Consider the following 24,146-nt stretch of genomic DNA (forward strand, 5'->3'; position numbering starts at 1 on the left):
AATAACACAAAACAACTAAATGGTGGTAGGTAATACATCTGATTTCATATACTGCTTTAGTAAAAAAAAATATTTCCTGGCTGACGATGCGAGCAGCAGGACGCAAAAAACGAAAATGAATGTTGCTAGTCTGGACATCTTACCGTGCCAAGGTTGCAATAAAGGTTTCCTAAATGCCACATTTGATGTCAGCTTACTAATTGGTTTTGTGTAGATTTGGACTTACGTTTATTCCACTTAGTTTAAACGGCGAAGTGGAGGAAGCCTAGTGACGAGTCCATAGCAACCAGACCCAGAGTGCCTTGCTGAATGGTCTCAATGTTTTATTGTTTTATTTCATGTGAATACTAGTTTACTAGAGGAGTAACTTAGTATTTGAAGTAATGCAGTAATGCAGGAAGTGTGCATTTAGTTTCCATGCTTATTGTGTTTCCACAACAAAGTTGGTGAGTAAATCTACTGAAATGGCCACCACACCATAACAGAGGACTGGGATGCGTCAGATGAGAATGCAGAGGTTTAGTCACGTATGTCATTGCTGTAAAAAAACAAAGGTAATCTGTATATCTTTGGTAAGCGCAAACCAGTGCAGAAGGTATCGATAAATTGTTGGGGGAGGGTCATGCCTTTTTTCCATATCGTTTTGGAGGGTCATAGAAAAATTATTACTGGCGAGGGGAGTGTCATGTCTATTTTGACTAAAGGTCCCAAATCTTCTCCGGTGGCCCCTGAAATAAATAACGAACAGTCCCTTAGCGTTATCAGCTGAATAGCTTAGTGCAGGCGCTAATGGATCCACGTTTGTATCTCATAAATGACCCCATTAATAATGCCCGAAATGATACCAAACTTCTACAGTAGTACAAATAGGTTAGGCACTCATAAAACGATGGATTGGAAAGTTTGTAAGTACACCAGAAGTTTTTTATTTTTATTTTTTTTTTATTTTTAAAAGTAAGTGCTTTAGTATAACTAGCAGGATACTAGTTATAATTGAGGTAAGTTTGGAGACATTACCTTATTTAATCATTAAATCAATAAATATTTTTGTTGTATCTCTTTTCGGTGTTGTAATTTGTAGACGTCCGTAAGCACTCTTACTGCCCGGTAGCAGTAGCAGTAGCAGCAGAGAGGAGAAGCCAACAGGCAAGTGTTATTTACATAAACTTCTGGTGTACTTACAAACTTTCCAATCCATCGTTTTATGAGTGCATAACCTATTTGTACTAGTGTAGAAGTATCATTTCGGGCATTATTAGTGGGGTCATTTACGAGATACAAACGTGGATCCATTAGCGCCTGCACTAAGCTATTCAGCTGATAACGCTAACTCGTCCAATGTTAGACCCAGCTGAAAAAAAGCTTCTGGGGGGTTGATTGGTTCGAGGTCATGGTGCAAAGGACCCTAGGGTGAAATTACTCCAAACAATCACTTTAATGTGCATAATAAATAAGAAAGTACAGAAAGAGATTCAGAAACTTCTTTCCAAATACATATGAAAGGGGAAATGGCAAGATTTATACTTACCCCACTGCATTGATGTAAAACCAATGGTAAGCCTTCACTTTTACTTAACTTGCTTTTATACTTCTTGCCGTGTGTAAAACAACATAAGACTTGAATGAAAGTACTGAAATGGGTTGAGTGACTGCCGCCTACAGTTAATGTGTTGTATGGTGCATTACAAATGATTAATCTATACAGACTGTCTGTAGTCTGAAGAAGGAACAAAGATTTATGTTATAAAATGAACTTTTCACAAATAGCTACATTACAGACTAGATGCCACGTCTGCAAATCAGAAGGATTTAGGAAAAGACAGAGAATAGAAAAGTGATATATTGCCTAAAAGGTTTGTTACCATGGCACCAGAGCTGAATTTGAACTGGAGCCAGCTTTGTTAAGATCTATTTATTTTGATTAGGAGAATGCAGATTAATCAACATTCTGTAAATGCGCCAGTGTTAGCCAGTCGGCTAATTTTCAACTGTAGTCCTAGTTGCATGCATGTCTTTATGGTGGGAAGAAACCGGACCCAAGCAAGCACGGGGAGAACATGCAAACTCCACACAGAAAGGCCTGGGACGACCTGCGTTCGAACCCAGAACCTTCTTGCTGTGAGGCAGAAGTGCTAACCACTGAGCCACCGTGAGACTCGGGTTAACACGTTAGCTGCCTGGTGAAACAGGCCCCAGGTGTGTGTTGTCTGAAGGTTTTGTAATGTTATTCTCTGATGAGTGTTCCCTCAGAGTGTTTTATCCAAGAAATCAGCCTAACTAAACTAAACTATAGAACTGACTGTATGTTTTAATGTTTATGCCTTTTGTTTTTGTCCGACAGGGCTAAACTGGGACATGGACTGCTCTCAGGCCAGTACTCCAAACCACCCATGAAATCTGAGGTCATTGAACAGGTGATGAAAGAAGAATACAAGGTATTAAACTGGGATGTCCAGCTCCCAAACTGGGTCCATAACAGACAGAAGCATGTTAATATTAAGTGGTAGCAAAGCGATTCTTTTTAAATGTTTAAACTGTTAGGCTTGTCAAGACAGAGTTTCAGCTTGTCAGTTTGATGTTTCCCCAATGTAAACATGAAACAACTTTTTATAATGCAGTATGTGTTAAACCTGAGCTTTTTTTGTAATTGTGACAGCTGGAAAAATGTTGATCGAAACAAAAGGAAGACATATTGTCAAGATTTTTTGTGCTTAGACCTTTTTCCTTTAGTCTGAAAATAGCTTTTGTCTGCGGTCCCAAATGTGCAACTCAAATTGTTTATGAACACAGCTCCAGGCACACTTCTCATACCATGTTTTGCTTGTTTGCATGTTTTTAATTTCCCACATTGCTGCTTAATTTAGTCACATATATTAGCTGTGGTATATAATTCTCTTGTACTTCCTGCAATCTCTTAACAGTTTAATTGATTTATTTGGCTATATACTTTCTGTGTTTTGCTTTGCTAATTTAAATGCACATGATATGAAATCATTGCCTTTTGAACTACATAGTACACAGCTGCTGGGAAACTAGGAGAGGAAAGCCATTAAAGCATAATGAGGCCCAGCACTTTGTAAGACCCGGGCTTCTTGTAAGCTTTACCAGCCACAGTAATTGATAGGGCAGAGCTGTGATCCTGCACTTCCTTCACATTTGATGGTGGGGGCAGGTTTGAATATATATTGACAGCTGAAAAGGGTCTCGACTTTGATGGCTGTGGTCAGTCTGTACTTATTACCCATTGCAATTACATATTCTTATTAAAATGGCTTTTTAAGTCTTTTTACTGGCAAAAAATGTATGGGTATGGGTAACTGTCCAACAGAAAAAGAATATGCGTAATGGTTATCTCCCAAAAAAGTGTAACTTTTTCTTTAACGTTGGCATATCATGTTACTACAAAAACTGCTTTTTATTCATGGGCTGCTAGTATCAAGACCGTTACAACTGGCATTAAGATTGCTTTAGTGCTGTGAGTATTTTGAGTTGTTGAGAGCATTGAGTGTTGCCTTTCAGGCCACGAGAGTGGAGGAGGACTAGTTGCTTGGTGGCATTTGAAGGCTTATGGATACTTCCGACTTTGAACATTGAGTTTTTCACACCAGCAGACAGATAAGCCAGACACAAGTTTATTATTTAATCTATTCTATTTTCTGCTTAGCAGGCCCGTAAAGGTAAAGCCCATTTAATTGCGAGGCTGTGATGTCAATTGTTCATTGTTGATGCTGTACATTTTCTGCATAGTAAACCTTGAGTTACAGCCAATAGCACTCTCTGTGTTGTTGGATCACGCAGTAAAATTGGTATTATGGTATCTCAATATGATACTTTAGAGATTCAAAACTGTTTACAGGGTATAAAAGCAAGTCTCTTTACTGAAGATATAGTCTCACATTGCCAGACCTTCCTCCACAGCGCTGCGGAGGAGGTTCTGGCGAGTCCATATGGCATTTTGGGATATTCTGGTTTATTGGCATTTCTTTAAACCAATCACAATAGTCTCAATAGCCCCTGACACAATGACTGTGCCTCTGCAAAATAGCCTCAAGAAGGAACTTGTTTTGGTGGAACATGTGTACGTTCAAAAGTTGTTTTAGTCTTGCAACAGAAAAATCTGATTCAACAGATAGTCTAGCTAGCTGTCTGGATTTACCCTGCAGAGATCTGAGGAGCAGTTAACCATAGTCCTCATAAATCGTCCAGTTTTGAATGCCAACACAAAGAAAGTGGAAGGTGTGGGACATCTGGCCCAAAAACAGGGACATCCGGCGGAATATCCACCCGTACCTTAGCAATCCAGGAAGTGGAACGTCGTGGATATAGACTACTGAAATATTAAGGCATATATGTGACACAGTTCTTTATATTGGATTCACTGGTTATTCTCTGGTACAGAGCCTGGTACTGGCAGGCCACGCAATGTTGCTTTCAGTGTGCTGTAATATTCACCACCGGTCTGCTGTTGTGTCTTATACTTCCTTCTGAGACCGGTGAGTGGTTATGCACAGTCAGTGTGTGTGATGCCCAAATGTTGTCATTCCAGCACCAGCAGAAGGGCGTCTCTCCCCGGATGTTGAAGGCCCTGGTCAGCAGGGGACACCCAGAGTTCTCCTCTAACAGACAACAAGATGCCCACGAGTTCTTTCTGCACATCCTAAATGTGGTGGAGGTGAGTGAAGCTAAACCTCTGTGCACGTCAAAATATTCAAAATGTGGAGATTAGTATGTTTGTGACATCATGAGACTAACTTTCATACCTAAATAGCACCTGTTGAGTTATTAGATGCTGTTTAGTTGATAAAACAATAAAATATAAATTATCAATCAATTCTGTAAACACAAACCAAACCAAAACTAGGGCTGGTCTGAATACCATTTTTTGAGCTTCGAAGCTTCGGTAGTAATGAGCATCGAATATTCGAAGCTTCGGAGAAAGGGGGCTGAACATATTATTATCTCTAATAAAAGGCAGGAATCTCTATGTGTCTGTTTGTTTGCATTTTGATTATTTTGAGAACCTTTCATCCAAACGACTTCACAAGGGAGTGTCGTATTTGGTGCAATATAGATAGACAGGCCAGACACGTTCAGAATTAATTAACTTTTAACCTCGGATCACCGTCCCGTCAACGGGACACTTTGTGACTGGGGCGTCGCTGTAACCTCGATAAAACTTCCACTCATGAGCCTTTTTAAAGCATTACATTTTTAAAATATACAGCCATGTACACAACTGTTACAAAGTAACAGAAAATAAAACAATTCAGCCGTAATCTGCGCAGCCGAGAGTGCATGCATATCTGTTTTCGTTGTCCTTTCAGCAACAAAGTGGTATTTTGACCAAAACTTGATTTTCATAAACAGTGTTGGGAAGGATACTTTCAAAACGTATTTCGTTACAGAATACAGAATACATGCCCACAAATGTAATTTGTAACGTATTCCATTACGTTACTCAATCTGAGTAACGTATTCTGAATACTTGGATTACTTCAGGATTACTTCCACATTGAATTGCGTTTTATAAGTGTAGGAATGCAGCTATCACATCCAGCTTACTAAACAGGCCTATAATGGTGTGTTCTTTTTATTCCAACTAGCTGAATGTGTACCTGAACAAGCAGATAGATTATTGTATTGGTAGTCCCGAACTGCATACTACAAAAGTCTAACCGCAGTCTTGCTACCACGAGCTAATTTTAGCTAACGTTAGCTAGCATGTCAAACGGGGCTAGTCAGTCTTTAAACGGCTCTGGAGCTAGTAGATCAGCACGTAGGAGAATGAAATAGCAAGGTGACCAGTAAAACTACAGCAGACGACTACCCTTGGCTAATTAAAAAAGCTTACTTTAAGATGCTTCTTCAGGTTGGAGGTGGAGTAATTTGGACGCTGAAAGGAGGTTGGTGGTGCGAGCACAGGTTGCACTGCACAGTTATATTTCATTTCCCCTGTTCGTTCTTTAATGTGAAATGCTGTTTGAATTTCCAAGATAGAAACTTATTCCTGCCCTGGCTCTGTCGTGCGGTTCCGACTCCATTGTGACTGATCACGCAAATAGCTATTTTTTTCGATTTCATATCGGGGCTTCTGGAAAATGCATAGAGTTGCCTTAATTTAGTCAGAGTAAATAAACTCGTGAAACAGAGAAGTATCGTCATGTAATCCATTGATTTCAACAATGTAACTGTATTCTAAATACCAACGATTTAAATTGTAACTGTAACGGAATACAGTTACTCATAATTTGTATTCTGAATACGTAACGCCGTTACATGTATTCCGTTACTCCCCAACACTGTTCATAAATCCCCAAGAGTCCAAGGAAATGTAATATCCAAGCTTTATAATCCAAAATGATATCTTCGCCTCACAATGTTGAAGTTTCTGGCCGAATCACAACGGAAAAACGCGAAACAGTTTTACATTTCCGCACTTGTTATCGTCGCTAGCTTCTCTGCCCAGCTTGCTAAATGCTCGAAGTGGGCGTCATCGTGTACCCATAGACAGTATGCGTGTACCGACAGTATCTTCTTCTTCTTGTTTTTGTTCTTCTTGTTCTTCTTCTTATTCTTTGTAGTTTATTGGCGGTTGGCAAACCAACTTAAATGTGCATTACCGCCACCAACTGGACTGGAGTGTGAACGAGAGATAAATGCAGAAAATAAATAAACCAAAATAAAATAAAATAAAAAAAATAAAAATAAAAAAAACCGAATATTCGAATGTAAAATTTTCAAATCGAATACCAACCCACCGAACGAATATTCGGGTCCAGCCCTAACCAAAACCATATATATATATATATATATATATATATATATATATATATATGTATATATGTTGTGTACATATACTTATACTTATATTGTTTAATATTACATTTAGAGAATGTGTGATGTGCACCAACAACACCAAAACAAATTCCTTGTATGTGTTAAAAAATGTACTTGGCAATAAAAACCCTTTCTGATTCTGATTCTGATGTGGGTGTGTGTTTACAGAATTATTTGCATAATATTAAAAGTATTTTTCAAGCTGTTTATTAAAAGATTTTTTTATTCTTAGTTTTTTGTAGTTGATAAGTTGATGTCAATTGTTCACTGCAGTATTTGGATGTTAATGGTCCTCAGAGGATGTCTCCTTATGATTTTGGTGACCTTCTGACCCTTCATGCCCTTCCAACTCAATTACATTTTTTTCAATTCAATTTTATTTATAGTATCAATTCATAACAAGAGTTATCTCAAGACACTTTACAGATAGAGTAGGTCTAGACCACACTCTATGATTTACAAAGACCCAACAATTCCAGTAATTCCCCCAAGAGCAAGCATTCAGTGCAACAGTGGTGAGGAAAAACTTCCTCTCAGGAAGAAACCTAGGACAGACCCAGGCTCTTGGTAGGCGGTGTCTGATGCTCCCGGTTGGGTGTGTGATTAACAGTGGCAATAATAGTCACAATAAAGATAATGGATCAGTGACTAGAAATAGTAGTTGTAGTAATTCATGGCATAGCAGGGCACTGCAGGGTGTCACAGGATGTAGCAGAGTATAGCAGGGCGTCATAGGACGTAGCAGAGCACTGCAGGGTGTAGTAGGACGCAGCAGGGCGTAGCAGAGCAATGCAGGGCGTAGCAGGACGTAGCAGGGCATAGCAGGACGCAGCAGGACGTAGCAGGGCACTGCAAAGCATAGCAGTTGTAACAGGGAATAGCAGGGTGCGCAGCAGGACAACGGCGACAGGCTGCAACCATGATTTAGGGGCCACCCTAACCAAGGAAACATGCTGGGCAAAAAGAAAACATGGACTCCAGGGAATAAGCTCCCCAGAGCTAGGTTAGTAACAAGCATTCCACCAGCTCAAAACTTCCCGTGACAAGGTATCTTAAAAAAAATAGTATAATAAGGACTCTTACTGTATAGTTTGTCCAAAATATCTTAACACAAGGTACACTTGCTAGCTTTTTTGTGGAGCTTTTAACCCCATCTTATGGTATTCATCAGCAGATGGAGTTTGCTCAGTTGTTGTGGCGATGACTCAGTTGCCATCTGTTTTTATTTTAATGTATACACTTGCTGTAGTTTATTCTTAAAATGTGATTATAACTTTGAAGGGAACATTTACTGTGACTCATGTTATGGATATTAGCATAATTGTAATTAGATAGATATGTCAAGCTTTGGAATTTGGAATTAGATTTTTTTCTTGGTCTATAATTCCTGTTAACCCTACAAAGTGTCACAAAACTGACTGCCACATTAAACTTGAATTTTCTCCACTGTGAAATCATAACATGTTTACAAAATGGCTGGGTTACAGTACATCTGACCCCTGACACACATGGCCAGACAGTTGACTGAGAGGGGAGGGTCTGTTTTTGAGTAAACACAGCACACTGTCTCTGCGGTTGGTACGTATACATAGGGTTCTTTGACGTGTCTTTCTCGACCTGGATATATTTAGCTCAGTGCTATCTGGTACACAGGGAGGACAGATAATGCTTCCTATTCTGCCTCAGCCATGATGATAAATGCTCTGACTTGGACCCCGACACTTCCTCCACGTCATGTTGTGAAGATCAGGAGCATACCACCCATTTGCCCCATTATTTGCACAAAGCTTCTAGTTCTTGGTTTAAAACTTGGTTTGTTCAAAAAAGGCTGTTACTTCCTCCCCACACTTTAGTCTACTTGCTTGCCTCTACAGCTGTCTGTAACTCAACACAGATTTAGTTATCCAGAAATACATAACATGACTACAGCCACCATCATCAGCAACATTTTCCTCTTTCTATGTCAGCTTGCATTCTTGGCCTGAGTAAAATTATAACTTGAGTATTTCTGTAGCCTCTTAGAATAGAAGGGCTGGGTTGCAGAAAGGCTGCAATGCAACCTGGTGTGTTAAGTCGTGATGCCATCTTTTATCACGGTCTTCAAATAAACGCAGTGTAAACTGTATAACCCCTGCTGTTCATAAGCAGTGAGGACACACAGAGCTGCTCAGTAATCAGAATTAATATGCCCGTGATTTTAAAAAGGTGCAAGACGTACGGTTAGTTGAGGCGGTTCCTATATTAAAGAGTTGCATCTACATTATAAATGACTGTATTAAGAGATGTGGGTCAAACAGTAGTTGTGTTGATGTCATGCCAGAAGATTGTAATAGACCACAGCAAAGAATAGATTTATCACAGAAGCTTTCCATATTCATGGTACATGTGAAGCTTCCGCACAGCTGTTAAGCAGACATACAGTATTTTAAAGCGCCCATATTATACTCATTTTCAGGTTCATAATTGTATTTTAAGTTTGCACCGGAATAGGTTTACATGGTTTCATTTTCAAAAAACACCATATTTTTGTTGTACTGCACAGCTCTCTCTCACTGCTGCAGATCCTCTTTTCACCTGGTCTCTGTTTTAGCTACAGAGTGAGACGTCTTTTCTTCTTCTTCTTCTTCTTCTTCTTCTTCTTCTTCTTCTTCTTCTTCTTCTTCTTCTGTACTATCTTTGATTGCACATGCGCAGTAGCTCAGATGTAGATCATGTCAGCTAGCTAGCGCCATAGACAGTAAAAGAAAGGCCGTTTCTCCAACTTGGTCAGTTACGAGGCAGGATTAGCTTGGAGACTTCTTCTAAACGAGGGCACACATGTAAGTAGTTATTTTGTAGATTATAGTGAACTTGTGTGTGTGTTGTAGCAGTGCTTTGCTATTGAGAACGAGGTAGCATGCTAGCGTTAGCATTAGCGTTAGCAAGCGTTAGCATTAGCGTTAGCATGCTAATGCTACTAGTTAACGGTTGCGGTTAGCCAGCTCGTTTCGGCTTGTGACGTCACAAGCTGTGCCGATTTTGAAGAGCTCACCCGGAGACTGAAGGCAAGACACATTCAGAAACCGTATCTCACTCAAAACAGCATGGATGTTTTTTTTTCAAAGTTTGTATGTGTTGAAGCACCAGAGACACAAAAGAACACCCCAAATCCCAGAAAAAGTGATTTATTTCATAATATGGGCACTTTAAATAAAAATCCTTGTGTTTTTGTCTTGGAACTGCTAAAATACAAACAGAAATATTCAGAGTTTTCTTTAAAACTTATTTGTAGACTACAAGAAACTAAAACCATCAGGCTAATGAAGTTTATATGAGATTATCGGTGCATTAGCGCAACATACCAAACAATCAAGGGACAGATGGGACAGCTTCACTGCCATTGGGATTTCATTTGGCTAATATAAGTCAAGTCAAGAATAAAAAATCTTGAGTGAAAAATGAAATGTGCAAAGAAAACGACTGCAGTCTGGGAGGAACCTCCATTTTATCAGTGTTGGACCACATCACTGGTCTTTATTCAATACTTTAAAAAAGTATATATGTCTGTTATCAAACTGAAACGTGCCTAATCTTATTGCCTGATTTTGTGGTTGATATTAAAACTCACCCTCTCATCCTCCCTATACGTTGTTGTCCAACAGAGGAACAGTGCAGGCTCGGAAAATCCAAGCGATGTCTTCCGCTTCCTGGTGGAGGAGCGAGTTCAGTGCTGCCAGACACGTCGGGTTCGTTACACTCAGCGGGTGGACTACTGCATCCAGCTGCCAGCTCCCATTGAGGCGGCCACTAATCGAGGTAAAGGAGCCCATACACACACACACACACACACACACACACACACACACACACACACACACACACACACACACACACACACACACACACACACACACACACACACACACACACACACACACACAAAATGTTCTGCTGCAGCAGTAAGCCACAGCTGCCTCTGGTTGGTACAGCTGGCATGACACTGGCCTCAAGTGTTACCAGCCGCTGGGAGAATCAGCAGGTCCTTCTCTGAAAGGGCACAGAATCTCCAGGCGGGCCAGACTGGGAGCTGTGTAGTTTAAAGTGAGGGAGGACACATTTGTCCCTAAAGGTGACTGCTTATGATCGTGTATAATTACTATAAACAAATGTGAACCTGGTAAAGATAAGGCTGTCAGTCTTGTCAGCAGGCCAGTGATATTAAAATGCAAATTGTATCACCCTTGATTTTACTTAAATTAGAATTTTTAAAATAATAAATATTATGGAGTTCTGCCGATGTTAACACTTATTTGCACAGCTCAAAGTGTTTGTCTTTGTTGTCATTCTACCAGAGGAGCTGCTGGCATATGAGGCTAAGCGGAGGGATGCTGAGGAGAACATGCGGGCTCCTCCTGAGCCAGTTAGAGCACGGATCCCCTTCACCGCCTGCCTGCAGGCCTTCACCGAGCCGGAGAACGTCCCTGACTTCTGGAGCTCAGCGCTGCAGGCAAAGTCAGCCGGAATCAAGTAAGCATAGGGCCACCTGTTCTTGGACAAGAAATGACTACTTTACACTTCAGTGCTTTTTTACCACCTCACGTCTTTAAATTAAAACCAGTTGTATTGTGAAATTCTGTGTTCTCTTTTCAAAATTGTTATTTTTTCTCTGCAGAACTTCCCGTTTTGCCTCCTTCCCAGAGTATCTGGTTTTGCAGATAAAAAAATTCACATTTGGGGTTGACTGGGTGCCAAAGAAACTAGGTAACTATCTGTTACCCTTCACCCTGGGATTTAAACTTACACCGGTCTACACCATAGACTGTTTGTTTAGGTCCACGCCAATGTTGTGACTCGATTATAAGTATTTGTAGTGCTGTATATGTCCAGCAGAGGGCACCATCAAACAGCAATTCGCAAAGCACATACAGTAGTAGGTGAAACTCTTTTATACAGTCTATGGTGAAACTACATTTATGTAAACTCATGAATGGCTTCATCTGCAATTTTGGAGATATAGACATAAACTACCCAGTCTTTCACTCTGTCCATATCTGTAAAGGCCTGCTGGAGTTTTACATTTATCTGAACACTAGAATTCACTTAATTTAAAAGAGTGTCTTGCAGCATTTTAAATTGCAGAAACTCTGTGAACCCTCATCCCCATGCCAACAAAATCAAGGGTTTAACTCTGTGCAGTTTTTACTAATTAGATTTGAACACATAATAGATAAATTGTGTCAACTGCTATTTATAAATCATGATCTTTTCCTCATGATTTGGGAGTGTTACGTGGCCCACTCTCACTCTTGTGTTTTATGGTGGAGTGCAACTTACAGAAACAGCCAGCAGAGACTCCTTACATATTATGTGATCATAATATGTGTTGTTTTACATTTGTTTTCACTCCTCCGCGGAACTGAGAGGTGTTCAAATATAAGTTAATGGCACCACCTAAACTTAATGAAAAATAACATTCAAGGATTTGATGAAAAATGTCAACATTTAAAAGAAAAAAACAAACCCATTGATAAATGAACAATTTATGAATGTGTGTCTTGAAATGGACAGACTTGGCCATAGATGTTCCAGACTTTCTGGATCTCAGCCGGCTGCGGGCCACTGGGCTGCAGGCGAGTGAAGAGGAGCTGCCTGACCTTATGCCTCCCATCGTGCTACCTGAAGACACCAGAGGTACGGAACAAGTCCATTTTATGCACGTCTGTGTGTGTGTCTGTGTGTCTGTGTGTGTGCATACATACAGATACAGCTGTATGCATTGACAGATATGTCAATACAGTGGGGACAAGGCACAGCACTGTGATTACAACTAGGATAATGTAAAGGACATGTTATGCCCCTTTGATCTGGCATTTTGTTCTATATTAATTTCTGCTGAATATTTGCAAATAAACATTGATGCCAGCATTTGGTGGTGCTTCAAATATATTTGGTTGTTTTCACATCAGACAGTGCTCTATTTTTCTAACCCAGAATTCACTGAGAAGGATCCCCTGGTCACAAGCTGCCATTACTCACCTACAGTGTCCTGCAGGGATAGATTTGCATTTATGCAACTACTTGGGAAAACAAAAACGCAAAACAGCGCTTTTAACTACTGGGGGGCATTTTTGGCCTTTTATGTTCAATTTCACAGTCATTTTATTATTTTTAAAGAGCATTGTTTTCTCCAAACTTTTTTTTTTTTTTTTACCCAGCTATCCCAAACGTATTGTGTCCACTCTAATTGTATACATGAGTGTACAGAATATTAAAAACACATATATATCAGATTGTTCCCAATAAAGTGGAATACAGTGTTGCTTTGAGAACTAACTCAGATTTAGTTGTTCCAAAAGCTACTACCAAACATCCTTTTCAGGAGATGTCTGGTATTTTTGTGACAGAGACAAATGATCCGTGAAATTGTCTCTAATATGATGTTCTGCTCAAAGCTGCCCAAGTTTTCTCTTTAGGGCACATTGAATGGTATCCTATGGGAAAGGCATGCTCAATCAATTACTGAAAAGATGTTGTGTTCACAGTGTGGCTAAGCCTAATAGGTTATAATGATTTTTTAAGATCCCCTTATAATGCACTTCCCTGGGCTGTGGGAATAACCTCCCAGAAAGCCAGCGAGTGAGCTTTAGAGCACAAACACTTTAGTTTTTACTCTATGTGAAACTTTGTTCCATCAGACTATTTACTTAGTGATGTTACATACAGTGTACTTGAGCCTTTATGTCTGCCTCTCTTCCTGGAAGGCCAAAACTCCAACATCCCTTCTTTTTGCTTGTCTTTGTTTTTCTCCTCTGTGATTGTAATTCTCATTCCTCCATTTCTCCTTCCTCCGTTGTTTGTTCAGCTATATCAAGTTCAGCTACATCAAGTTATGAGTGTTCTCCTTAATATTTTAGCAGGCGTGAAGCACAAAGTGTTTGTGCCATCTCAAGCTCCAAACACAAAATGGGTGTCCAGTCTGCAAAGACACTAACATCTGCAAGCAGCCTTTTGCTGTGCTTCACACATTGACAGACTCTGGATGTTTCTTTTTTTTTCATGAGAGTGTAGTATCTGAAGGCTTATAACTTCGACTTAAGTGTCTGTTATAAAGGTTTCAGATGGACATTGACTCCATTTTGCTGAGTCATCATGACAGAGGGCTAACATACCAGAGGGGCTTCCCTAAAGGCGGGGTTACTCTGTCGGGGCTATTCCATGTGGAGGTTACCGATTGGTTGCTCCTTGCTCCTACTATATACTCCCTTCTCATATTACACAAAGCATAGGATATATACTATGTCTCAACAGCAGAACTTCAGAGCGGCCATTTTTGGGATTGGTTTTGTCTGCTCTCCAGACTGTGCAGGGTCTGTAAATTGATGCTGAAATCACACCACAAGAGCTTTACAGAATCGTTTAGCCGGCTGCTTTTTTGGACGGAAAACTCTTCTCGCACATTAAAGCGTCCTTTCTTTGAGCTGAAACTACCTTGCTTAGGCAGCAGTGCGTATCTACGTCTGACAGCAGCAAGCTATGCAGCTATCTTAGACGGCCACAGTGAAATCGATACATGAAAATATGTGTTTTTTGGATGTAGTAAGTTTGAGAGTTATTTGAATCTCCATTTTGTTTCCTGTTGACTTCCTCTTTCTGTAGACAGAGAGGTTAAAACAAGTACGTGTGTAAACCATGCCGTTGAAACTGTGAAATGAAGAGGTCGGAGGAAGGGATGTGCTGTTTTCAATGCATTCTCTGATTTGTTTATATGATGGGTTTTGTCGGTTGCAAATGAACCACTGGCCCATTAGTCCCCAGCTGGCATCAGCAGTGATTAATCATTGGTCAACCTTCTGTCTCCAGAAAGCTTCAGTGCTTCTCATTGATTACACAGAAGCACCGCACAAATGTGTTTTCCTGCATGCTGCTTGAACCACATTATTTCTCATTGGTCTGTGTATCATCCATTCACTCAATTATTCCAGGCCATTAAGAAAATGGAAGAGCAAAAAAAAAAGTATCATGGCGGTTTGTGATTCCATTTTTCCGTTATCCTATACCACAAAACAAATAATTAAAAACTGCTCAAACGTTATAGATATTGATTTCTGGTTTTGATTTCATTGTTAATCTGATTGTCTCCTTCAAGATTAAACCGGAAAACTCAGTAATTTTTCTATTTAATAAACTCCCTGGATATTTAAAATGAACCATGGTCTGTTTAATAATTGTATATACGTATATTTAGTGAAAATATCAAAGTGAAGGAGTAAGCACATGAGAAATTGGGTGAGCACGACAATGAAACTAAAACTGCAACTGACTTTGTAAAACTCTCAGGTAAAGTATTGGTGACAAAAAGATGAAAACAAAAAGAGAAAAAGAAGAATTGGGAAAGAGACGGCGTGTATTGTATTGTTTTGATACAAGCAGGAATTGCTCAAGTTGTGATTGTATTGCTTGTGAACAGCTGGGGCCGACCAATCTGCTCACTGCAGGTGGTGGCAGGGCCCCTCCAAAAGTCTCTCCTGACATCTTAGCTTGAGCCCATCTTGAATCGGCCCTGTCTGTAAAGGGACATCCCTAATAAGATTGAAAAACAGCAGCCCCTGTGCCCACAAGTGACAATTAGGAGACAATGGTAAATGTTAAAACATAATGTAACAACAGCATACATATAAAACAGTCAGCATACTGATTCAGCAGTGCCCATTTTACAGAAATATCTCAAGTTTGTTAACAATATAGGCCAATCTGTAAAGGCGTTCCCCAGGGCTCCATTCAGGGGCCACTTTTATTCACTATTTATATAAACTGTCTGGGGGAAAATGTCCAACATGCATTTTTCCATTTTAATGCAGATGACACTGTTATTTATTGTTGTGCAGCTACCATTAAGAAGGCGTATGAATGCTTGCAAACTGCTTTCGACAGTGCAAGCACAGCTTTATCAATTAAAGCTTGTGCTTAATGCTGTGAAGACCAAAGTAATGGTCTTTTCAAACTCAAGAAAAAAGAGTTAGACCTGAATATTGTTACTGATCAGGGTAAAACAATTGAGGTAGTTTCATCTTATAAATATTTAGGATTTTTAATTGATGATTACCTTTCTTTTAAGCTTCATATACAGAACCTAGTAAAAAAGTTGAAATTGAAGCTAGGTTTTTTCTTTAGGAACAAATCTTGTTTTACTTTTTCTGCCAGAAAAAGGCTAGTTGACGCCACATTTCTCTCTATTATTGATTATGGTGATCTGTTGTACATGAATGCCCCATCAAAGTGTCTTCAGATGTTGGATGCTGTGTATCATGGAGCTTTAAGGTTCATTTCAAATTGCAGACCCCTCACTCATCACTGTATACTTTACTCCACAGTAAATTTGCCCTCTCTCTCAAATCGCCTTCTTACTCACCTTTTATATGTTCATATACAAAGGCATTTTAGGCAGGCTCCCATGTTACATATCTGAATTTCTTTCTTTTACACAGAGTACTTATGGTTTATGGTCCCAGAACACTATTTCATTGAATGTACCTCAAGCCCGGACAGAGTTGTTTAAAAAGGCTTTCATGTTTGCTGCACCTTCTACTTGGAATGACCTACAGAAAACACTCAAACTACAGTGTCTAATTTCCTTAAACGATTTTAATGGTTATGTTAAAACCATGAAACATGAGTCCATCCACACGTGCAAATGTTTTAACTATTGGTACTTTTATTTAATTGAAATGCACTTGAGATGTCTTTGCCTCTTTTGTGATTGTAATTTCTTTTTCTTTTTTTTATATATGTAACAAACTTGTTCTGCTATCTTGGCCAGGTCTCTCTTGAAAAAGAGATTTTATATCTCAATAAGACTAACATGGTTAAATAAAGGTTAAATAAAAAAATAAATAATAATTGTTAGCCATTATAGGCTGCTCCTAGCCTAGAAATCTAGACGCACCCTAGTGGCAGCTAATTTCATTTGCAGCCAGGGGGGTCTAGGCACTCTCCGTTGACTTGCGAGCTGGAAAAACCAAACTCTGGTCAGGCCAATCACATAGTGTATAGAGTCGGTGGGCGGGCTTATGGCTGCTGCTGCTGCTGGGAACAGTGGTCTCCTGGAAGACTTGGAGTTAAGCTTTTCTTTGAGAAAAGAACAAAGAACGGCACTTAAAAAAGGAAGATGTGTTCGGAGTTTTGCCGACTGGATACGGCAAGTTTAATCTATCAACTAGCTTCACTTCTTCTTCGTTGCTCTGATGGGTTGTAGCGCTATCCTATTACGTGACGAGGGAATTTGAAAGACAACCGTTTATCCCACCCCTTGGATTGAGCTCCGTCAATGGTGAGTTCCCAGACCGAACATCTTGATGTGGGTCTGGCTTGTCAGGCTAGGCTGCTCCTGCTCATGCCAGACAAAATAGGGCTGTAGCAGCAAACTCTCGAGTGTATTGAGTCAGACTTGGGCATTAATTTGGCCCCAGCAGCTAATTATTTGCCCTGGGACCCTTTGCAGGATAATCCAACCATGTTGTTACCAACCAAGATTTTAAAAGATTCTCTGTAGGTTTTTTTTTTTTTTTATGTTTCCTGTATATTAGTTATCATTCATATACATGAAAGTACACAAAACCACATACAAAAAAAGGAAAAGTGTGTGTGTGTGTGTGTGTGTGTGTGTGTGTGTGTGTGTGTGTGTGTGTGTGTGTGTGTGTGTGTGTGTGCGTGCGTGCGTGCGTGCGTGGTCTCATTGTGTTTCTTCTCCTCTTTCAGATAACTCCATGGGCTCCATGGACTGTGAGTATTTCATTTCTCTTTTACAGATCTTAGTACTATGTCTTAATTTAATGTTTATATAAGTTAAAGCCATGCAAAATTTATTTTGGGCACCAAGCAATAGTGATGAATGCAACTTCTGACCATGCATACTTGAGCAGGTGCTGCAGCTGCTCTCTACTTCCAAACTTCCAGACTCATTTCTCTCCTTGATAAATCATCCCTCAATAAAGATACGTCCCCAGGGCTGATTCTCCTCCGGTCTCTTTGTTTAATGAGGCCCAAAGAGAGTGCCCCCACAGATCTGTTTGGTTGTTTAAGCTGGAAAGTTACCTGCAGTGTTGAATCAGCAACTGCTATGTTTTTAGTTATTGATGTTGGTTTGTCGTGTCCTCAGCTCCAGAAATAGACGAGGCGGCAGTAATGCAGCTGGCGGAGATGGGCTTTCCGCTGGAGGCCTGTAGGAAGGCCGTCTACTACACAGGCAACATGGGCCCAGAGATGGCCTTCAACTGGATCATAGCACACATGGAGGAGCCTGGTAAGGGAACATCACTGCATTCAAATGGAACGTCAATATGGAGAGATCAAGACATACATGTTTATACTTTTTACTGTTGGGATGAAAGCACAACAGAAAGAAACAGCAAAAAGTGCACAATTTCTTCATAGTGTAAAGATAAATTACAATGTGACGTGTTTACAGATATAATACAGATGGTAACTTCAGTGTCTGTTTCAATGGACAGAGTTTAGAGCCAACTGTGAGCAAGATTCAGACTGTAACGGTGTTTGGTGTTTTTTGCCCCCAAAGTCGCCTTCCAGGCATCGTGGCAATGGTTAAGGTTAGGGTTAGCTGCCTGGAAGGCGACGTTGGAGGCAAAAAACACCGTTGAGCGTCAGTAACCCAATTGGTGACAAATAAACTGAGCAGCAGCTGCACTAAAAGAGACACCGTTTTTCGAAAATTTAAATAAGCTGAGTCTGCAGACTTCAAGAGGTGAGCATAAGATACGGGCAATGAACGAGGAAGAGAAATGGAGATGCTGCTTCACAATGCAACACAATGGTCGGCCAAGAATTTGATTAATTTGGAAAGCCAGGGTTAGCTCACGTGTGAAACTTGAGTTGTGCTTTTTTTTCTATGCCTATGCAAAGCTGCAGCAAGACACAACGCCACGGCAAGTTTATTTATATGGGACCTTTTAAGCACAAAGGTAATTCAAAGTGAGATATATCTCACATCCCCAGTTTTTACATCATCATGCAGACTTTGCATCCCTCTGTGTACTGCAGGTGTTTATCTCTCTCTCTCTCTCTCTCTCTCTCTCTCTCTCTCTCTCTCTGTGTGTGTGTGAGAGAGATAATCATCAGAAACTTTGTTCGGAGCTGACTTTGTCCCTTGTAGAAGCTCTCAGCAGTAGAGACGCTCCCCTGAGGCATTGACTCGTGTCACTTTCATTTCCCTAGTTGGCTGTAAAGGGCTTCTACAGTGGAGAGGAGAGAAATTAGAGCAGCCCACTCCCTGTTAGTTTTTAAATGTGCCTAATGCATCCGCAGTATAGGCTGCATTCAGGCTCAGTAACCTCAGTAACCTCAGTAAAACGTTGCGTCCCTGCCTGCTGCACAAATGTAACTTCTTCTTCCTCCGCCACATTTGTTTGGTTTCAATACTTTCTAATTAACATCACTTAAACTTTTATATTAACAGCTACATGTCTAACTTAATTATTTTAAGATGCATTTATTTTTGACTGAGTTGAACCTTAGAGTGCTGCTTTACAAAGGTTAACTAATGGCATTTCCAAAGCACTGTGCAGGCAAGGCGACTCAATTATTACACTTTTTTGTCGTAATTATATTTCAGTAAATTTGGTAAAACCTGAAATTGAGCCTTATTGAACAGGGCCATAGTTCATATAAACTTCATGACTATTTAATACAGGCTGTGATGTGACGTAAACACAGAGTCAAAGTTTAAGTTAAATAATAACCAATTTAGCAAAAATGTAACTTAACGTGCAAACATGAGCTGTTCAGTTTTGTATATGGTAATCGAAAGGACACAAGACAAGAAGTCTGAGATAGAGACAGGAGTGGGAGATAAGTGGTACGCTATTTCATTTATGGCAAGGATGATAATGAAGGCTCTGTTTACGACCAACAGTCGAGTAATTCCAGCTGTAGTGTCCTTGTTCCTGGGTTGAGGGTCACTTCTCTTTCATTTGAATCTGTTGATGTACAAAGCATTGCAGTTCACTTGGAAATGAGAAAGAATGTATTCTTAAATGTATTTCATGCAGAGGCTATAAACGTTTACAAGAAGTTTTTCAGTGTTCAAATGTAGAGGATGTTTACTGCATTGATTTTAAATTCATGTAATGTTCTTTCTGTATGCATTCATTTAAACAGCAGTTATATCAGAGATATTTCACCTTTCCAGTGTTTTTGGGACTTAATGAATACTCACTAGATACCTCATAGTCAGACATATTGTAATGATAGCACTGTTGTTATTAGTGTTGTATGTGTTCTACTTGTTTGAAAAAATAACAACACTACAACTTTCTTTATGAAACTGCACTTCTGTACTTAGTGTTGAAATTGTAACTTTGACCATCCAACACAAATATGTTCATTGATTGGGTTAAAAATATATGGAGAGCTACAGCATCTCATTATTATTTCTCTCTCTCTCTCTCTCTCTCTCTCTCTCTCTCTCTCTCTCTCTCTCTCTCTCTCTCTCTCTCTCTCTCTCTCTCTCTATTCTCAGACTTTGCAGAACCTCTCACTCTGCCCTCCATGATGGATCCGGGTCCCTCCACCAGCGACAGCCCCATGGGCGCAACCCTGCTGGGCAACTCGCCCCCCGAGGAGAGCATCGCCATCCTCACTTCAATGGGCTTCCCCCGCGCTCACAGCATCCAGGCACTTAAAGCCACGGTCAGTCTTCTGCCCACTCTGTTTATGTCCTGATATTAAATAACTTTTCCTATTAGCTGGCACTGAGACTTATTTTCCAGGCATTTCTTATTTCGTCTTATAATTTGTTTCTGCCAGCTAATTTAAATGAGTCCTAATCCTCGACATTTAAGAGTAAATTGTTGTTCATCAACCTCAGTTTGAGTTTCTGCATTTGCTGCTGCTAATATGTCTTCTCCTGTGACTAAAGTCCTCTGCTGCTGTATTGTGTAACAGTGGTTTGTGTTGAATGGCCAGAAAAGGAAGGTTAGCTAGTGTTTGCAGTGATGGCCGCCATGACTGAGCTAACAAAGGAAACTGCACCACTTCCTGAGAGTCAGACCTCTGTAGGTGGCGCACATTCCTTAGGGCTCCTGCACGCTGCCTGCGTGGCGTGAGCGTGTCAGCTGCGTAGCGTGTCCGTTTTTATTTTCGCCTCGTGTTAACAGGTTAGTGCTTGCACACTGCCTGCGTGACACACACGTCTCACGCGCAGCTCGAGCTGCGCCGGAAACACGTGCTTGCTAGAAATAGGACCGGCGCCTATTTTTCACGTGACACACAAGCGTGTTGGCAGGCAAAATAGAATACAAAAATATGTTTATATGTCATTTTGACATGAATACATTTAATAAACGACATTTTAATGTTTGAAAGTCTCTAGGTTTTGACATAAATGCAGATATAAATGTAATTTATAATAATAATAATAATAAATAATTCACGATTTTCAAATATTGCACCTGTCGATACAGAACAAAATATTCTGTAGCCTATTTTGCCGTCAATACTGCCAACGTTGTCTTTGCTGTAATCTAATCAGTATATTTATGTTTAACATGAAGTATACTACTGCTTGAGTGCAGTAAATTTCCACAACTCTCTCCCCATATGTCGAGCAAGGGTGATCCAAATCAAATATGTGCAAACAAATGTACAAACACAAAAATATTGACAAAATAAAGTTGAAGAACACGCTATTATTTCATTTCATCAATGGGAAACATACATGTGTAAAGACAAGGCTAGCAGCAGCAGTGCCGCGTCAGACACGTTTCTGGTGTGCAAAGACATAGAAAACAACATGCACGCCCGCCGCCACGCAACTGACACGCAACCGAAACGCCACGCTCACACCACGCTCACACCACGCTCACACCACGCTCACACCACGCTCACACCACGCTCACACCACGCTCACACCACGCTCACACCAGTGTGCAAGAGGCCTAAGGGCCCTATCTTGCACTCAGCGCAATTGACTTTGTACACCGACGCATGTATAATTCCTATTTTGCACCCGACACACAGCGGACTTTTCTCTCCACAGACGCATGTCGGTAAATTAGGGAATGTATTTGCGCTCCCGGGGGCGGTTCAGCGAAAAGAGGAGGCGTGTTCCGGCGCAAACGTTACCTAGTGCTATTTTGCAGTTTCAGAAAACAATTCCGCCACTGACCAGGAAAAACCTGGTCAAAAGTCAGTGGCGCGTTATTCAGATGCTATTTTAGGGGAGCGTGCTTGGCCATAATGTAGCGTGTGCACAACGCGCATACACTTCTCTCATCTAAACGGACGCAGCAGTTCCCATTTTTGCAAACCATACATAATTACAAAGAAAAATATTACTGAACATGCGCTTCAGGTGTTTGGATAGATCAGGAGGCACTTCACAGTACAGTCCTCAAAAAGTCGCAGCATTCTTTGTGGCTTGTTGTGTCTTATACAACATTTCCATGAATCATGGATGTGTTGATGACATAAATGAGGAAATATTAGAGGACTTAAGGAGACGTGATGTTGAACTACGGTGGGATTGGACACTCAATGCGCTCCTGGTGGAGCGAGTGGATGGAGATGGAGTGGACGGACAACAGCACAACAGGTGCAGGTGGTGCGTTTGGAGGCCCACGATCCATGGCTGCAGCAATCCTCTCCAGACTTGAGGAGATGCGCCCGAGAGGCTGCAGCAACATCGCCACCCGGCCAAGACGGGCATTAATTAGCCTACTTTGCCGCATCCCGGACAGCTCCCGCTGGCATGCGCAAGGCAAATCCGCCGTCATAATAGCAATCCGCCATGGAACAAGCGCGCCTGCTCTTAAAGGGAATGTGAGATGACGCTCTGGATGACACACCTAGCTACTTCAGACCAACCCATTTAAGATTTGCGTGGGACGCAAGACTCATTTATCCCGCCGGTATAATAGCAACAGCGCCCGAGATCCGCCCACAAAGCTACTTGCGTTTTGCTTTTCATACTTGTGTTTCAGATCGTTAAAATAGGGCCCCAAGTCTGTGACTCACAGAGACAAAGAGTTATCCAGCAGAAAACAAAACAAAGTCAAGAGAAGATCTGCGGACAAAGAACCACCCACACAGTTTGATTAGTGCAGAAACAGCACCACAGCAACAACCTGCCTGACACCACAGAAAAAGGAAGAGCGTCCTGGTCAGTAGAAACAGAAAAAGAAAAAGTGTCACCAGTTCATGACAAAGCAGGAGGTTGGCATGAAATGAGGTGTCGTTTGGAAAGAGGGCAAAGAGTGGGCGAGATTATGAAAACCAAGCTCTGTCACTCATAAATGGGCTTTGCTGGCCCACTTGTTTGCTTTCCAAACTGCAAATTTAATGTAGGTCTTACATGTCAACAGTGATTTAAATATGTCTGCTCTGTCTCTGTTTACAAATAGTGCCAGCAGCATACGGAAAGAACAGGTTCTGCTTCAAAGACACTTTTTTTTTTGACACAAAGCCATTGTATCATTACATCTCACAAATTAATTTTAAACACACAGTAAAGAAGTTCAGATTATTTACTGTGTGTGAATCAAAGGGGATGCATCTGCAGCAAATTTATTATCTCCCCTGTTTTGAAATGGCCCCCGTTTTTCATGTTTCATATTTCAAACTGCCCTCTCAGCAAAAAATAGCACAGCAGACTGTTATTAAGGCACGGAAATAGACACCAGGCTTCCTTGTTTATAGTTCATCATCCACAATACCACCAAACTCCCTGCTATCTATGATGTTGTAGAAGTGAAAAACATAAAAACATATTCCTCTTGAGGGGGATGGAGGTGTGATGCAGAAAGGGGTTTAATAATCCAGTTTATTATTAGTCCAAAATTAGGAGGACATTTTTTTCAACCTCAGTGACTTGACTGGGAGAGACAGAAAAAGCAGGCAGCTTCATTTGCCAATCAAGACTTCTCCAGCGATCGCACCTCTATTTTAGATTAAAACCAAACATCCTTTAGGGGTAATTATGCATAGATGGATACCTGCCACCTCCCGAATAAATGGTCTTTTATTTTTGAGGAGCTACCTAAAGACACAACAGTATATGTGGTAAATGTATTGTCCTCAGCCCAGATTTTGACCTCGTAGCCTATCTGTATGTAGGCCATATGTCTTCTATGTGCCTATAATTCTTGTTAAATCTCACACTTTTTAGAAGAAAGTGCTGCTTCAGTCATATTATGCATCAGTGTTTGTGCAGCACAGGATGTTCCCAGGAAATGGTGATATCCTCCTACAGCACACTCTTAACGGGCTAAAACCTATTTACCAACACTGATATATCTAAAAACGACAACTATCCAAATCTT

The 24,146-nt window shown here is 40.6% G+C and overlaps 1 protein-coding gene across 1 annotated transcript in view; it reads left to right on the forward strand.

The window, feature by feature from the left end:
* Positions 1-24,146, forward strand: part of usp13 (ubiquitin specific peptidase 13) — a 42,469-nt gene that overhangs the window by 13,078 nt on the left and 5,245 nt on the right. The window contains 9 exon segments of the mRNA XM_039812461.1: positions 2,342-2,435; positions 4,547-4,672; positions 10,479-10,632; positions 11,169-11,343; positions 11,489-11,577; positions 12,385-12,507; positions 17,572-17,595; positions 17,972-18,115; positions 20,348-20,517. Of these exon segments, the coding sequence (XP_039668395.1) occupies positions 2,342-2,435; positions 4,547-4,672; positions 10,479-10,632; positions 11,169-11,343; positions 11,489-11,577; positions 12,385-12,507; positions 17,572-17,595; positions 17,972-18,115; positions 20,348-20,517 (1,099 nt within the window).

Source organism: Perca fluviatilis, chromosome 9 (genome assembly GCF_010015445.1).
Source record: "Perca fluviatilis chromosome 9, GENO_Pfluv_1.0, whole genome shotgun sequence".
Classification (NCBI taxonomy): Eukaryota; Metazoa; Chordata; class Actinopteri; order Perciformes; family Percidae; genus Perca; species Perca fluviatilis.